The sequence below is a fragment of the Cetorhinus maximus genome, chromosome 15, assembly GCF_964194155.1.
Source record: "Cetorhinus maximus chromosome 15, sCetMax3.hap1.1, whole genome shotgun sequence".
NCBI classification, from domain to species: domain Eukaryota; kingdom Metazoa; phylum Chordata; class Chondrichthyes; order Lamniformes; family Cetorhinidae; genus Cetorhinus; species Cetorhinus maximus.
In genome coordinates, this window is record NC_135893.1 from 36,610,790 (window position 1) to 36,629,591 (window position 18,802).

The window sequence follows — 18,802 nt, forward strand, 5'->3', positions numbered from 1 at the left end:
AGGTTATTTTGAAAATCATCTGCAGATCCCTTACTTACACTTAAAACATAGAACGTTTAGTCAAATCCCTGATATAGCCCCAGAATCAATGGTGTGTAGGTTGTACTGATCCGAAGAATTTGTACAGAATACGTCCTTCCTCATTTCTAAAAGCTTGGAGATTTTGGGGCCACAGCTGCAGTGCCCTCACCCTTACTCTTAAAGATAAGCTTCTTATTTGAAGGAAGCCCTAGGCCTGGATTTCCATACAACTTGGAGCCTCTCTGTCATGGTGAAAATCCTGGAAATGGCCAAAATGTTAAGGCCCGCCCCTGAACCTGGCATTTCCTGTCATCGTGGAGGCGGGAATGGAGATGGGCCGGGGTTTGCACATGCGCGATTTGCAGAGGGAACTGGTCATTTAAATCACCAACTGCCTCCACTGAAGTGGGATTTTGGAAGAGGGAGCGTGGAATCCTGAGTGTGCAGCTTAGAACAGATAAAGGGAGTTCTTTAGTGAATCTGTTTGGATGGCCCTTTGGAGAGGTAAGGTAACACTTTGGATAAGATCCCGGAATGCCTTTGGGATAGGTAAGGTATCCTTTGGGATTGTTAAAAGTAAACATGATTGTGCACGTTTTCTGCACAAACATGTTGGAACTGTCTAGCTGTCAAAAAATTGTTAAAGAGCTGTCCAGGAAGTGTCAAGGCTGTCCAGGAAGTGTCAAAGAATAAGAGGTGAGTTGACATGGAGGGGGTAAGGGAAGAGGCTGGTGAGTTAGGGGCCATGGGTTGACATGAGTTGGCACTAAGTTGGCATGCAGATATGGGGGCTATGGGGTGTGGGTAGAGAGCATTAAAGTTGGCTGGGTTGCCTTGGGGGTATGAGGGGCCATGGTTGATGGCCTACGTTGGCATAGATAGGCCATAGGGGTGTGTGTGTTGGGGCGGGGGGAGGTGCTGTGGTGAGGTATGAGGGAGGTTCTTTCTTGTATTACTACTTCTTATTTATTTAAACACAATGCCGGAGCACAGAGGCAGGTCTTGTGCCCTGCCCACCTCTGCACCCAACAGCCTCCACACTCTTTCTGTGGTTGCCTGGCCCGACTCCTGTTTCAGCCCACTCCGTACCCCCCCACCCCCACCACCAAACTGAAAATCCTACCTGTGGGTGGCTATTTTTAAAGGTTGGGTTCACCGAGTGGGGAGCCTCCCGAATCTATGAACCCAGCCTACGGATCAAAATGTGCCCTGGTGCATTCTATAAACAGGCCTGATGATGCTACACAGGCAGCATTCATTTCCTACATGCACCAGAGCCCAGAATTCAAGCTTTTACCAGAACATGTTTTTATGGAATTGTTAGGAAACAGTGATAGTTTAAGTTATATTGGTATTTGTAGGTGTTAGGAAAGAGCCTTAGCTTTAAAGTTTAAGTTTGATTTGTACTTCTGTGTCTGTGTTAAGAAAGGTCAAATGGAGTTTTAGTTTCATTTTAAAAGGATGCTTGCATTTTTAATGAGGAGTTTTATAACTCCTATAAAGTAAAGGTAAACATACAAGGGTAGAAGGATTGGACTGTTGCCTAGCAACAGGGGGCCAGAGAGGCAGGTCCCTCCTACAGACACACACATAGAAGAAGAGAAACAACAGTTTGTTTTGGAAGCTGTTTGAGTGTAGTTGGGTCTGAAAGTTGCTGCCAGGGGAGACTGGAGCAAAGGGGACAGATAGGCAGTCCCAAGCTAAAGAAAAACCCCAAAATCCAGGGGAGTGGAAGAGGGAAAAGTCCAAAGGTGATCTTCCAGTCAAAGGAAGGACAGGAACCTGGGAAAAGGTCCTTTTAAGTGGTTAAGAGGGAGGGGCAGAGAGATAGACTCCATGCTTCAGATTTAAAGAGATAAAAGCTGCAGAAAGCAGGTTTAAAGCGAGAACAGCTTGCAAGAGGCAAGAAGATCCAAAGAGACAACTGAAAGTCTATAACTCTTTGCTATGGGCATGTGAAGCAGCGGTGTACAGTTGACGGCTGAGTCAGAGAGACAGTGTGCGTGGAAGACAGCTTGAATGCATGTCCAGGGAAGGGGAACATCAGAAGGAGAGTTTGAAACCCTGTAGGTGAACCCTTGTAGAAGGCACCTGAGAGAAAACATCAGTTTGGGAGAATATACCAAGGTGAGGTCTTGGAGAGTGGGAATTCTGGCAGTTAGCGCTGGTCTGGTAGGTAGAGTTGCCCGTGAGCCCTCTAAAAGTGACGTGGTGCTGTCCGCGAAGCCTGCCGCTGATGACTGCGAGTGCTGCCCGAAGCAAAGTAGGCAAACAAACCTTGAAGTCCCGAGTGAAGTGCACACCTTATGTATGCTGTTGCGAAATGCATCGGTGTCCAATCATGCTGATGTGCTCAGACAATCCAGCATAGGGGGTTTTGGCGGGCTGGGCTTTTACTGATATGTAGATGTATGAAGGGCAGCATTCAGTGAGACTGGTTGGTTCACGGTGTGACAAGCGTCTGGTGGGTTTTGAGGAGAGATCCATAGCATCTGGCTGAAGTGGTAACTATCACTTGATTTCAGAGTGTGTCGTGAAGCTATTAATGTATATAATGTTATTGGAAATTATTGTTTTTTAAACAGAGGTTTAGTCTATGTGTGTCTTAATTGGATTAAAGTCAGCTAGTCTGGGTGATTTGATGTATAGTAGTTTTGAGATGTAAACAGAGGTAGAGGTATATTTGCATTTTTTTGAATAGAGCATTCAAGAGTGGGAGTGAAATCTTGCACCTAGCTAGGAGACACCAAGCAATGTTTATATCACTAATAAAATTGGTACCATGAAAGGAGTTCAAAGGGCCTGGTGATACAATGAGAATTTACATTCAAAGAGAAGTGCTGGGTATAACAAAAGGGAGTTTTTGTGCGTGCAAAGCAGAGGCATGTAACATCAAAGCAGCTGTAAGCCTACAACTGTCTGCAAAGGAACCAAATTGAAAGGAACCTCATTTTAAATTCGTAAGGTGAAAAATGCTTTGCCTGGTGTCTGGTTAAATCTATTGGTTATTACTGCCTTAGTGGAGATTAATTTGGGAAATTGTTAAATGTTATGATAGTAGTAATTTGTAACAAGTGTATATGTTTAATTTTTTGTGAGTTAATAAAGGTCTCATTTGGTTTGATATAAAAACCTCTCGAGAACTGGTGGTCTTAGTTCTGAATTTAGAATGGCACCTCAAAAATACCAATTGAAAATACATGCCAGTTGTTTAATGTTTCCCTCTGGGATTTTAAATGACAGCCTTTACAAACTACTGTGTCATAATAATTGGGGGCTCATCCGGGTTAAAATTCATAATTCCTTGATTGGTTTGGAATTGGTGAATCTTAAGGTTATGAATACGAGGAACACTTTGAATTCAGGAGTTGGTGAGGCTTTTTAGAAATGGTGAGACTGCAAGATGGCTTTGGCAATTGCTAAGAATTGTCTGGGAGTGGAATATATAACTCTGATTGGGTTGGAAAGAATAACCAAAAGTAAGTAAACAGAGTTGGCAGATAAGTTAAAATTGAAGTTACCCAAGGGTGCTAGGAAATCAGACACACTTAAAAGTATAGCCCAACATCTACAGTTGGAAGTGAAACCTGACACTAATGGATCACAGTTGGAGGTAGTGAGACTTCAGTTACAAATGAAGACGATTGAATTTGAACAAGCAAAGGAACTGATAAAGCTTGAATTAGAAGCAAAGGACAGAGAAATGGCTTTTAAAAGGAAACAGGTAGAAAAACAGGAGAGAGAAAGAAAACAGGAAAGGGAATTAGAAATTGTGAGGATAGAGAAGGGGGAAAGAGAAAAAGTGAGACAAAGAATTCCAACTGAAAATGTTGGCAGTTAAAAAAGAGACACCAGTAGTTGATGAAGGACTTATCTCCAGTGCAGAACATAGTGGGGAGATGTTTAAATTTGTACAAGCTCTTCCAAAGTTTGAAGAAAAAATTATTGAAGCATTCTTTATTTCATTTGAGGATCTAGCTAAACAGATGAAATGGCCACAGGAAAACTGGACATTATTGTTACAGTCTAAGTTGCTGGGTAGGGTGCATGAGGTATATGCTTCGCTATCAGAAGAAATGTTGGTGAATTATGATGTGGTGAAAAAGACTATTTTGAGTGCATATGAGTTGGTTCCTGAATCATACAGGCAGAAATTTAGGAATATGAGAAAACAGCCTGGGCAAATTATATTGAGTTTGAAAGAGTAAAACAAAGTAATTTTGGCCGGTGGTTACAGGCGTAAAATAGAGACAATTTATGCAGCTCTTAGGGAAGTAATTATTTTGGAAGAATTTAAAGATTCAATTTGGTAGTGAGAACTCATGTGGAGGAACAGAAGGTTGATTTTGTAAGACAAGCAGCAGAGATAGCTGATGTTTATGAGCTAGTTCATAGAACTAAACCTTTTTTTCATCACCCTTTCAAATTGGAAAAGGATAAAAAGTGGGAAGGTGAAAGGAAAGTAGGTAATTAGGGAATAGGAGTAGCTGGAGGTTCCCAGGAAGTTTTTTTCTCAGAATAAAAAGGAAGATGTTGAAGGTAGAAGTGACATATGAAAATTGAGGTGTTTTCATTGTAATAAAGTGGGGTACACAAAGTCAGTGTGTTGGAAAAAATCTGTTGGAATTGTTGGGGTACAGAAACGCTCTGGAAGTAAAAGTACTGTGGGTTCTAAGGTTCAGACACAGGAGAAACCAGTGGTTTGTGTATAGGTGAAACGGGGAGAATCAGTGAGAGGTGAAGAAGTGGGAATGTGTTCACAGTTTACTCAACAGAATTCTGAGGAGCAGGTTGCAGAAGTGTTTAAAGATTTTGTGTGTGAAGGGAAAGTCTTTCCATGTTAACAGGGTGAGTAGGTAAAGATGTTAAAATTTTAAGAGACTAGTCAATCCTTAATGTTGTGGGATAGTGATATTTGCTGTTCAAAGGGAGTATTGTAGGAGCAGGTAATAATAAGTGGGGTTCATGGAGATGCTAAATCTATTCCATTGTGGAAGGTAAATTTAAATGGAGCAATTTAAAAAGCAAATGGAGGACAGGTGAAGTTATAGTTGGAGCGGTGGAAAAATTACCCATTACAAGGATTCAATTTATTTTGGGTAATGATATAGCTGGATTGCAAATGTGGGTGATGCCTATGGTAGTTGAGCAGCCTGTAGAAGTGTTTTCAACAGAGGTGTGACAGAAGGAACATTCTGGGTTGTTTCCTGATTGTGTTGTAACAAGATCAAAGACTCATAGGGAAGATTAAGAAAAACAAGGTAGGCAGGCAGTTCAAAGGGACGAAAAAGGTGTTGAAATCTAATTAGCTGGCACTGTGTTTGATAACATCGTTCAGGAGGAAAGAATACAGGACAATTCAGCTAAAGTGTTTAACTCAAGGAGGTTAGCGGAGTCATAGAAAACTGATTTGCAATTAAAACAGTTATATCAGAAAGCTTATTCAGAAATAGAAGCAAAATGTATTCTAGTATGTTATTACATTTGGGAAGATATTTTAATGAGAAAGTGGAGGTCAGATCATGTCTCAGCAAATTAAAGCTGAAGGGGATACGTCAGATTGTTATCCTATTAGGGTATAGAAATGAAATTCTGAGGATTGCTCATGAAATTCCTGAACACATGAAAAGATAGAGGTTTTTTTTTTGACCAGGATTGTATCAGGAGGTAGTCAAATTCTGTGGAACCTGTCATACATGTCAAATAACAGGAAAACCACAAATAATGATTAAGCCGGCACCATTAATCCCAATACCAGCATTTGAAAAACCTTTTTATCAGGGTCATGATTGATTGTGTAGGACTCCTCCCTAAGACTAAAAGTGGAAATCAGTGTTTACTGACAATAATGAGTGTGTCTACCAGGTTTCCTTGAGCAATACCTTTAAGAAATATTACAACTAAGAAGGTTGTGGAGAAGTTAATTTTTTTTTTACAAGATATGGTTTATCTAAGGAAATACAAACAGATCAGTGGTCAAATTTCATGCCACAGCTGTTTAAGGAAGTAAGGAACAGTTTGAGGATAAAACAGTTTAAATCAACAGCGCATCATCCGGAGTCACGAGGAGCTTTGGAAAGATGGCATCAAACTTTAAAAACTATGATGAGAGCATACTGTCAGGATTATCCATAGGATTTGGGTACAGGAATTCCATTTTTGTTATTTGCTATTAGAGACTCTCCTAGTGCATCGACTGGTTTTAGCCCTTTTGAACTAGTTAGTGGTCATGAGGTAAGGGGACCACTGAAATTGATTCATGAGAAATTGGTGGGTCAAAATTCAGAAACTATTCTCCTGGATTATGTACCAAATTTCAGGGAAAGATTGAACAGAGCATGTGAGATGGCCAGGGAACATTTAAAGACATCACAGCAAATGGTGAAACTCAAGTTTTGTTTCTGGAGAGAAAGTACTAGTTTTGTTATCAGTATGAGGTGATTCATTAACTGCAAGATTTAGTGGGCCTTACAGGATTGAAAAGAAATTGAGTGAAGTAAATTATTTAATAAATACTCCAGATAAAAGAAAGAAGCAGAGGGTGTGTCATGTAAATATGCTTTAAAAAGTACTTTAACAGGGAAATGGAACAAAAAGAGTTATTAGTGATGGTGGATGATGAGAAAGAGGTGGAAGTGCAGGACTCTGAAATTGATTTTCCTATAATCAAATTGGATAGTGAGGGGGTGCTTGAAAATTTAAATGAAATATTGAGTTACCTTCCAAACAAGTGACAAAGTGATTTGGAAAAGCTATTGCAGTCACACAAACCTATTTGCGGAAATAAGTTGGGAAAGACACATTTAGCCATGTCTCTGTACAAATTTTATCTTCAATAAGGCAACATCCTTATAGATTCAATCTGTCAAAGTTATCGCAAGTACAAAAAGAAATTGATTTCATGCTTCAAAATGATGTCATTGAATCTAGTTGCAGTAATTGGAGTTTGCCTATTGTACTGGTACGGAAACCGAGTGGAACACAGAGTGTGTGTGGACTGTCGAAAGATGAATGTGGTGACAAAAACGGCTTCATATTCTATACAATAGATGGAAGATTGCATTGAGAAAGTGGGACAATCAAAATTTATCACAAAGATCACTTGCTAAAAGGATATTGGCAGGTACTGTTGTTGGACAGAGAAAAGGAGATATCAGCTTTTGTAACGTCATGTGGACTATATCAGTTTAAAGTCATGCCATTTGGTATGAAGAATGCATTTGCGATATTTCAAAGACTGACAAACAAAGCAATTGCAGGTCTAAGTAATTGTGCTGTTTATATTGATGATCTAAATCATTTTCAGTCAGATGTGGGAGGAGCATTCACAGCATCGGGAAGAATTATCTACTTGATTACAAGAAGGTAATTTGGTGGAGAACTTGGCTAAAAGTGAATTTGCAAAAGCGCAAGTTACGTATCTAGGCCATAGCATTGGACATGGTAAGGTGGCTCCGGGAGATCAAAAGTCAAGGCTATCGTGGATTTCCCAGTGCCTACAATTAAACAAGAAGTTTTGAGATTTCTGGGCCTGAGTAGGTTTTCCTGGAAATTTGTACCAAATTTTAGTCGTGTGGTCGCTCCAATGACAACTATTAAAAAGAAACACAAAGTTTCAATGGACACTGGAGCGTCAGAAGTCATTTGATAGTTTGGAAACTGTATTAACTACAACACCAGTGTTGGCAGTACCCAATTATGCCAAGCAATTTAAATTGGCAGTTGACGCAAGCGATATAGGCATTGGGGCTGTACTGTTACAAGAAGATGACACTGGAATTGAAAAACCAATAGGGTATTTTTCACGGAAGCTGAATGTACAACAGAGAAGATATTCAACAATCAAAAAAGAGACTATGGGTTTGGTGTTGCCAATGCAGCAATTTGAAATTTATCTTGCAAACAATTCATCAGAAACAATTATTTATACAGACCATTATCCTTTGAAGTTTTTGGACAAATGTCAAGACAAAAGTGCAAGGCTTTTCAGATGGCGTCTATTATCACAACCGTTTAGTCTACGGATTATACATAGTGCTGGAAGAGGAAATCTGTTCGTAGATGCGTTATCAAGAGTTTGAAACTTAAAGGAAAAGTGGACATTTTTAAAACCCTGGACACTGAACTGGAGTGATTTCTGTTGATACCAAGGACTTGTGTGTGTAAATATGTTAATGCATGCTTCTGATAATGTAATAGTGTAATAAGTACAGGAGATAGCGATGGGTTATTAAAAATGAAGCCACCTTTTAGAATTATGACGGTTCATTTTTCGATAGGAAGGGGGATGTCATGAAGCTATTAATGTAGATAATGTTATTGGAAATTATTGTTTTTTAAATCAAGGTTTAGTCTGTGCGTGTCTTAATTGGATTAAAGCCAGCTAGTCTGGGTGATTTGATGTATAGTAGTTTTGAGATGTAAACAGAGGTAGAGGTACATTTGCATTTTGTTGAATAGAGCATTCAAGAGTGGGAATGAAATCTTGCACCTAGCTAGGAGACACCATGCAATGTTTACGTTACTAATAAAATTGGTACCATGAAACAAGTTCAAAGGGCCTGGTGGCATAATGAGAACTTACATTCAAAGAGAAGTGCTGGGTATAGCAGAAGGGAGTTTGTGTGTGCAGGGCAGAGGTATGTAACATCAAAGCAGCTGTAAACCTACAACTGTCTGCAAAGGAACCAAATTGAAAGGAACCTCATTTTGAATTTGTAAGGTGAAAATGCTTTGCCTGGTATTGGCTAAGTCTATTGGTTATTGTTGCTTTGGTGGAGATTAACTTGGGAATTTGTTAAAAGTTATGTTGGTAGTAATTTGTAGCCATGTGTATATGTTTAATTTGTTGTGAGTTAATAAAGGTCTCATTTGGTTTGATATAAAAACCTCTCAAGAACTGGTGGTCTTATTCCTGAATTCAGAGCTGCATCTCAAACATACCAATTGAAAATATAGGTCACGACAGTTGTTTAAAGTTTCCCTCTAGGATTTTAAATAACAGCCTTTACCAACTGCTGTGTCATAACAGTGTGGTGTGCCTGACCACAGGGTGTCATAGGTTTACATGGATTGTGTACTTACTGTGTACATTAGAGTGTAAGATAGCTTTTGTAACTTGCGTTACCCTTACAAATCTGTATATATCTATAAAGGTGAGTGGAGAAGTATTGTAATATATTTCATCTTTTCCTGCTGAATAAATGTTTTATTCTTTTGTTAAAAGTTCATCAGCTGACTCCTGTGACTCTGTTCAGTCGCTACTCTCCATATCTAAACAAACAAATAAACGTTAGGATCTATCAAGTTGGGTTCCACCTTGGGATGAGGCTTGTCCAGGGGTAATCTCAGCTTGGATTGTAACAGTAATGAACTAGTTTGAATAAAGGTAGACAAGGTAAAGATTTTCCAAACCTTGTTACAGCCCTTATTATTTGTATTTGGAAAGTTCTCACATGACTAAAATACTAGCTCATGAAGTACAGTTTCCAAGTATATAGGAGCTGCAAACACAGCACCAAGCTGGCATGATGGGATCTTGTATTCAGATGGTGTATGCTATGCCAGGCAAGATATATTCAACCACCTTCTCTCCTTTTTACTGTCTGACATTTTTACTTGATATAGCAATCCAAAAGCAACCAGGACCTGAATTCGGAGGAGTTGAGTGTTGACCTGAAATACTCTGTATGTCCTTCTCCTGCCATGGGCTCCAGCTATTACCCCTTGTCTTCCTGCCCAAGAATGGGTGTACCATCTACCTCCCACTGCTGTTACCCTTTCTTCCTGTATTTATGGCTATGCAACATGTCAACACTGTTACTGCCTCTTCTCTCAATTCGAGCATTACTGACAATATATGTACCTACACCTGTAACGTGGGCTGAATGAAGAGATTAAAATCCATATAAAAAGGACCCAGAAATGGAGAGGCCCTCACTTTAAATATACATGACCATATCTTCTTAAAGCTGCACTACTTTCTCCAGCAAGATGCACACAGCCCAGAATATTTTGCTAAAAGACACTGAAAAGTCACTCCTGCCTTGAAACTAATATTGTACCAACATTTAACTAGTTCTTCTGAAATTCTCTGATCCACTGTTTCAGCAACAGCTGGAATTTAACTTATGACACAGCATACAAGGGGTTAAAATAATCAGCGTCATTTCCAAAAATCACATCCCACCTCAACTTGACCTAACCTTTATACTTTACAGAGAGTTTACAGCACAGAAAGAGGCTACTTGGCCCAGCAGATCCACACTAACATAAGACCATAAGACATAGGAGCAGAAATTAGGCCATTCGGCCCATCGAGTCTGCTCCGCCATTCAATCATGGCTGATAAGTTTCTCAACCCCATTCTCCCGCCTTCTCCCCGTAACCTTTGATCCCCTTACCAATCAAGAACCTATCTATCTCGGTCTTAAATACACTCAATGACCTGGCCTCCACAGCCTTCTGTGGCAATGAATTCCATAGATTCACCACTCTCTGGCTAATGAAGTTTCTCCTCATCTCTGTTCTAAAAGATCTTCCCTTTTCTCTGAGGCTGGGCCCTTGGGTCCTAGTCTCTCCTACTAATGGAAACATCGTCCCCACGTCCACTCTATCCAGGCCTTTCAGTATTCTGTAAGTTTCAATCAGATCCCCCCTCATCCTTCTAAACTTCATCGAGTATAGACCCAGAATCCTCAAACGTTCCTCATATGTTAAGCCATTCATTCCTGGGATCATTCTCATAAACCTCCTCTGGACCCTCTCCAGGGCCAGCACATCCTTCCTGAGATATGGGGCCCAAAATTGCTCACAATATTCTAAATGTGGTCTGACCAGAGCCTTATAAAGCCTCAGCAGCACATCCCTGCTTTTATATTCTAGTCCTCTCAAAATAAATACCAACATTGCATTTGCCTTCCTAACTACCGACACAACCTGCAAGTTAACCTTAAGAGAATCCTGGACTAGGACTCCCAAGTCCCTTTGCACTCCAGATTTCTGAATTCTCTCCCCATTTAGAAAATAGTCTTTGCCTCTATTCTTCCTACCAAAGTACATGACCTCACACTTCCCCACGTTGTATTCCATCTGCCACTTCTTTGCCCATTCTCCTAACCTGTCTAAATCCTTCTGCAGCTTCCCTGCCTCCTCAATACTACCTGTCCCTCCACCAATCTTTGTATCATCTGCAAACTTAGCCAGGATGTCCTCAGTTCCTTCATCTAGATCATTAATGTATAAAGTGAAAAGTTGTGGTCCCAACACTGACCCCTGCGGAACTCCACTAGTCATTGGCTGCCATCCTGAGAAGGACCTCCTTATCCCCACTCTCTGCCTCCTTCCAGACAGCCAGTCTTCTATCCATGCTAGTACCCTGCCTCTAACACCCTGGGCTCTTATCTTACTGAGCAGCCTCTTGTGCAGCACCTTGTCAAAGTCCTTCTGGAAGTCCAAGTAGATAACATCCATTGGCTCTCCTTTGTCTAACCTACTCATTACCTCCTCAAAGAATTCTAACAGATTTGTCGGGCATGACCTCCCCTTGATGAAACCATGCTGACTTTGCCCAATTTTACCATGCACTTCCAACTATTCTGAAATCTCATCCTTAATAATGGACTCTAAAATCTTACCAACGACCGAGGTCAGGCTAATCGGCCTATAATTTCCTGTCTTTTGCCTCACTCCCTTCTTAAACAGGGGGGTTACATTAGCGATTTTCCAGTCCTCTGCGACCCTCCCTGACTCCAGTGATTCCTGAAAGATCACCACTAATGCCTCCACTATCTCTTCAGCTATCTCCTACAGAACTCTGGGGTGTAATCCATCTGGTCCAGGTGATTTATCCACCTTCAGACCTTTCAGTTTTCCTAGCACCTTCTCCTTGGTAATGGCCACCATACTCACCTCTGCCCCTCGACTCTCTTGAACTTTGGGGATGTCACTCGTGTCTTCCACTGTGAAGACTGACGCAAAGTACCTATTCAGTTCCTCCGCCATTTCTTTGTTCCCCACTACTACTTCTCCAGCATCATTTTCCAGTGGCCCATTGTCCACTTTTGCCTCTCTCTTACCTTTTATATATCTAAAAAAACTCTTGCAATCTTCTTTTATATTACTGGCTAGTTTACCCTCATATTTAATCTTCTCCCTCCTTATTTCTTTTTTAGTTGTCCTCTGTTGGTCTTTGTAGGCTTCCCAGTCCTCTGGTTTCCCACTGCTCTTCGCCGCATTGTATGCTTTCTCTTTAGCTTTTATGCTGTCCCTGACTTCCCTTGTCAGCCATGGTTGCCTCGTCCTCCCTTTAGTATGCTTCTTCTTCCTAGGGATGAATTTTTGCTGTGTCTCCCAAATTACTCCCAGAAACTCCTGCCATTGCTGTTCCACTGTCTTTCCTGCTAGGCTCATCTCCCAGTCAATTTTGGCCAGCTCCTCCCTCATGCCTCTGTAGTTGCCTTTATTCAACTGTAATACCATTACATCTGATTCCAGCTTTTTCCTCTCAAATTGCAGGGTAAATTCTGTCATATTATGGTCACTTCCTCCTAAGGGTTCCTTCACCTTAAGCTCCCTTATCAAATCTGCCTCATTACATATCACTAAATCTAGAATTGTCTGTTCCCTAGTGAGCTCCACCACAAGCTGCTCCAAAAAGCCATCTCGTAGACATTCCACAAATTCATTTTCTTGGGATCCACTACCAACCTGATTTTCCCAGTCTACCTGCATATTGAAATCCCCCATGATCACTGTAACCTTGCCTTTCTTACACACTTTTTCTATCTCCTGGTGTATCTTGTGCCACACATCCTGACTACTGTTCGGAGGCCTGTACATAACTCCCATGATGGTTTTTTTTGCGGTTGCTCAACTCTACCCACACAGATTCTACATCATCTGACCCTACATCATTTCTTGCTATCGATTAAATTTCATTTCTTACTAACAGAGCAACTCTCTGCCAACCTGCCTATCTTTTCGATAGGATGTATATCCTTGGATATTTAGCTCCCAGTCCTGATCCCCCTGCAGCCATGTCTCCATGATGCCCACCACATCATACCTGCCAATTTCAATCTGAGTCACAAGCTCATTGACCTTATTTCGTATACTGCGTGCATTCAGATACAACACCTTCAGTCCTGTATTTCCCATCCCCTTTCTCATTGTCATCCCTTTATCTGATGTGCTTGAAGTTAGATTCCTAGCCCTTTCCAAATACTCTGTCCTATTTTGTGTTCTGGAGACTTTAATAGCCTCTCCTGGGCTCTCCTTTCTTTTCAGTTTTTTCATTATTTTCCATGAAGTTGAATCCACCCCCCCACACGCTAACCTGCTGCTTTGTTTCCCATTAGTCATACTTCTTGGAGTTTTACCCTTCCCTCCCCCCCACTTTCTAGTTTAAAGTCCTGCTGACCACCCTATTTAACCTATTCGCTAGAACATTGGTCCCAGATCGGTTCAGGTGGAGACTGTCCCAACGGTACAGATCCCTCCTGTTCCAATACTGATGCCAGTGCCCCACGAAATGGAACCCATCTTTCCCGCACCACTCCTTTAGCCATGTGTTTACTTCCCTTATTCTTGCGTCCCTATGCCGATCTGCACGTGGCTCTGGTAGTAATGCGGAGATTATAACCCTTGAGGACCTGTTCTTTAATTTAGTTCCTAGTTCCTGATAATTCCCAAACAGGTCCTCTTTCCTAGTCTTACCTATGTTATTTGTCCCAACGTGGACCACAACAACTGGAACCTCCCCCTCCCTCTCCAATATCCTTTCAAGCCGGTCAGAGATGTCCCTCACCCTGGTACCGGGCAGGCAACATACCATGCGGGACTCTTGATCCTGCTTACAAAGGAAGCTATCAATTCCCCTAATTATAGAATCCCCTACAACTACCACTTGTCTTTTTGCTCCCCCCTCTTGAATGGCCTCCTGTGCCACGGTGCCGTGGTCAGCTGGCTCATCCTCCCTACAGCCCTCTTCCTCATCCATACAAGGTCAAGAGCTGAGGCTCCATTGTTCCTGAACACAGGATCCCTCTACTTGCCTCACTTGCAGTCACACCGTGCTGACCCTGACCACTGACCGGACTTGAGGTACTTAATATACTGGGTGTGACCGCCTCCTGATACAAAGCATCCAGGTAACTCTCCCCCTCCCAGATGTGCCGCAGTGTCCGGAGCTCAGTCTCCAGCTCATCAATTCTGAGCTGGAGTTCCTCCAGCAACCAACATTTGCTGCAAATGTGGTCACTGCGGCTTGCAATGGGATCTGCCAGCTCCCACATCATACAGCCACAGCACATCACCTGCCCAGCCATCTCTACTTAGATAATTAATTTATTAATTAGCTTTGCAGTGTTTTTTTTTCAAATTTGGTGCAGATTTCCTACCAACCAATCAGGTCACAGCTTTCTGGTGACGTCACTTTTTCAGTTTTGGCTTCAGTTACTCTGTGCCCCGAGGTCACCGCTCCGGTGCTCCTCCCTCCGGGTCTGCTCCCTGGAGACAAGGCCGCGAAACCCCGAGGTAAGCTAGATTTATACTCACCGCTCCAGTGCTCCTCGCTCTGAGTCTGCTCCCAGGATTTACTCACCAATCAGCTGGTTCTGTGTTCCAGACCACTTGGGGAGTCTGAGTTGCTGCAGCAATGTAAGCTTTCATGCGCATCTTGCAGTCTAGAGCTATAGTTGGTGATGGTAGAGCTCCAATTTTCTTTCCATCACATGGCTGACCAGGAAACTCTCCTGCTCTTACTGCCTGCCATTGGTGTGCGTTGGAAGGATTTACAGGTTGATACTCAACCCGTTTGACCGCGTTATGAATGCACCTTCCTTGGCCATCAAGTCCCGGGGCGGGACTTGAACCAGGAGCTTCGGGCTCAGAGGCAGGGACAGTACGCACAGCGCCACATGACCTCTTTACTAATGCCATGAAATGCTGTGCAAATCTGTTTGGTCCTCATTGCTTTTCTGGAAGTATTTATCAAACTCTTGTTCAAACTGGCAAATCTCTTTGAAGCCTTCAATCAGAATGATCAGACCAGGCAGACCAGTGAGAAAAAGAATGTGCGTCTTTGAGAACATAGTATAAGACAGCAGTTCTGAACGATATGTCCTTTTCTATGATTTGAGGAATTACCTAAGCTTAATAACTACTGCAAAAATAAACATTACTCCTGCTGCTGTTTATATGTTCTTTCACTGTTTAATAAATCTGATTGGCAGTTAAAGTGAAACTCGAGCCTAGTGTTATCGTGACAATGTTTGAAGATGGATCATTAAAAAGCACAGGAGAGAACTGAAATAGGAGAGCTAAATTAAACTGATGGCTCTCTGTTCACTCCCAGGCCACCGTATACATTTTCCTGGATAACTGTGAAGTCAAAACCACTTTCTCTGGGACATGGGTTGTTAGGACTCATATGCAACTCAAAAACAAACAATAAATTCACCACATGGACTGTACTGGTGCAAGAAGGTGACTCATCGCCACCTTCTCGGGGGCAACTAGGGATGGGCAACAAATGCTGGCCTAGCCAGCAATGCCCACATCCAGAGTTAAGAATTAAAATACTTTAAATGCAATTTAAATGGAACTGATTATATTAACGGAGCTATACATGGGGCGTATGTAATCTACACACAGGGTGTTCAATGGACTGAATGCAGAGATTGAAATCCATATAAAAAGGACCCAGAAATGGAGAGGCCCTCGCTTTAAATATAGACGGCCATATCTTCTTAAAGTTGCCCTACTTTCCTTCTCCAGCGAGATGTACACAGCCCAGAATATTTTGCCAAAAGACACTGGTCTGAATTTTTCCTGTGTTGGGGGGTGGGGGGGCTCGGCAGGACCGGGCAGGGGCGGTTGTGGAGCTGATCGCCGCCCGTGATTGACTCCGCACTGCCATTTTACGCAGGCGGACCAATTAAGGCCCGGCCAGGGTAACATGTGACCTCGGGGGGGCGGGGGGGAGGAGGAGGGAGAGCCGGGTCCAGCGCTCTTTCGTGCACACGCATGAAAGAGCACTTCAATCTCCCTGAGGCAGCTCCGTGCCTCAGGGAGATTGAAGCGATTGTTTAAAAAAAAATCCGAAAGCATTAAAAATTTAATGAAACATGTCCCCTCATGTGACGGTGTCACAATGAGATGGGACATGTGTTTACTTTTCATAGGAACTTTTTATTTAAGTTGTAAAAGCTTTAGGAAACCTCATCCCGCTCGTGGATGAGGTTTCCTAAAAAAACGTAAAGGCCGCTTGGCCTTTTCGCCTGTCCGCCAACCATAAGCGTAAAGTTGAAATTAATTACTTTGTTAATGGCCTTAATAGGCCTTTCAATTATCGGCGGGCACTCAGCCGACTCTGGTGCGCACCCACTGAACGAAATATCGCGAGACAGCGTGATGATATTGGGACGCACGTCTGATGTCATCGCGCGTCATTTTTCGTGTCGGGATGTCGGGCACGCCCCCGCACACCGACTGAAAAATCCTAGCCATTGAAAAGTCACTCCTGCCTTGAAACTAATGTTGAACCAACATTCAACTAGTTCTTCTGTAATCCTTTGATCCACTGTTACATCAACAGCTGGAATTTAACTTATGTCACAGCATACAAGGGGTTAAAATAAACAGCTTTGTTTCCAAAAATCATGACTGATGTCTTTCTCACCAGCTGGGGAGCTGCCAGTGTTGCCCCAGTTGGGAAGGCTCGTTGGATTAAGTGGCCAACAACAGGCCTTCCCCAGGATCAAGGACTCCAACGGGTGATAGTCCTGCCCCCTGAAAGCTGCTCAGCTATCAGAGGCCAATGGACGCGATGGCTGTTGTCAGCAAAGCATCAACCAGAGGCCCGGGGTCGCTGAGGGAACCTGTCTGAGTGCACTTGATGTTGGCCTAAGAGACCAAGTGGAAAACAGAGCAGGGATCTAGCTGAATCTGCCTGATTCCCCACATTGCCAACCCGTACTGGTGGGAACTCTTCCACTGCTTGGTAAAGGAGTCCCCAGATCTGTCAGAAACATTATTTGCAGCAAACGTCCATCAAACTAGAAACTTCCGGAAGGTTGTCAGTAAGGCAGCTGTCTGAGATAGGCTCTTTGTAGATGCTCTTTACCAACACTCAGACTCACCCGCCCATCACCCACTGTTCAGGATTGAGAACCTTGTAATTTTTAGATAAATCTTTATTAGTATTAATATTTAGAATTCATACAGGAAATCAAAAATAAAAATTTCTACATATTTTCTGCAGTTTCACTCCCTATTTTATCAACTTGGCCTTCCAAAAGGCACACACAAGCACCAAGGTGTAACAGATATTATACTTTAATAATTTATGCAGCTTAAATAGGACTGGTAAGATTTCAATAACTAGATTTGAAAATGACATGAAATTGCGTGGGAAAACTGGCAGCATTAAGCTGGGACTAAAAAAGTATGTTCTTGGTTTGAAAATTCTTTCCAATCAAATCTCACAGCCAGACCTAAATGTCAAAACATTGTAATCAATCCCCCAAGTGCAACAAAACAGGCCTCTCATCCAGCTTGACTGAGGTTTCTTGTCAAATCCAGCATTTAGCCACATGGTAAACAAGAAAGAGGAAACCAGAAATGGGTCTGAATACTTCGCAGATTGAACCAAGTATGGAAAGGCTCGGATTTATGGCATTACATCTTCAAACAGTCACTTTTACGAGCGCTAATGGGGAACCACTTTCAAGACATTATGCTGTGTTGTGTACTTAACAAAAAACACAAGAAAAGCAAGCTGGAGTAGGCCTTTTGGTTCTTCCAGCCTGCTCCATCATTAATTAAGGTCGCAGCTGATCTTCTGCCTCAACTCTGCCTTCCCGCACAATCCCCACATCCCTTCCTTATTATCCAAAAATCTGTTGATTCCTGTCCCAAATGTGTTCAGTGATGGAGCATCCACAATTCTCTGTGGTGGAGAATTCCAAAGATTTACAGCCTTTAGAAGTGAAGAAATTTCTCTTCATCTCAGTCCAAAATGGCTGACCTCTTATTCTCAGACTGTGCTTGTGCTCGAGACTCCCTAGCCAGGGGAAGCATTCCCATCATCTACCCTGTCAAGCCCCTTAAGAATTTCATCTGTTTCAAGGAGATTGTAGAGTAATGGGTTAATGGTTATGTTAATGAGACAGTGATGTCAATGACGATGTAAGCATGATATCAAGGGTCAGGTGACCAAGAGGCGCCGAGAGAGCAAGAAGCAGAACAGACTGTGTCTGCGAAACCATATGCTTATCTTGGAGGTCTTTGTAAATAGTTCCAAGAGAAACTATATACTGACTATCTCAAGTCAATCCTAGAATAAGCAAAGCCTCACCAAGGTTTGGCAAGACAATAAACCATGGTAACAGTAAAACCTCATCAAAACAGAGATCACCTCTCATTCTTCTAAACTCTGAGGAAGAAGACCCTGTCAATACACTATTTCGCTGTATTACTGATCGAGGGACTTTGAAGTCTCTTTACTGACCTTTTTAGTTCCGGATATGGCCATGATGAGTTTTTCCTCAGCTTCCTGGAAGCGATGGTCCAGATTGTAGGCAGTTTTCTTCACCACATTCCAAATCATGTAGTTGTTGAGAATACTGGAAGCAGCAACATTTAAGGCACTTTCAGTCCTTCGCTAAGATGAGTTATTAACATAAACTGACATCGCACAGCAGCAAGGCTGACCAGGGAATGTTGTAACAGTGGCACTGAATTGAGTGGTGGCCAGGGTAATGAAGAGAGGAGGACACGC

The 18,802-nt window shown here is 42.3% G+C and overlaps 1 protein-coding gene across 4 annotated transcripts in view; it reads right to left on the reverse strand.

The window, feature by feature from the left end:
• The window catches only part of LOC144690609 (endothelin-converting enzyme 1-like), a 359,428-nt gene that overhangs the window by 63,050 nt on the left and 277,576 nt on the right, over window positions 1-18,802 (reverse strand). For all 4 annotated transcript variants that reach the window (XM_078558277.1, XM_078558278.1, XM_078558279.1 and 1 more), the window contains one exon: window positions 18,533-18,647. In XM_078558277.1, the coding sequence (XP_078414403.1) occupies window positions 18,533-18,647 (115 nt within the window). The remainder of the gene's footprint in view (window positions 1-18,532; window positions 18,648-18,802) is intronic.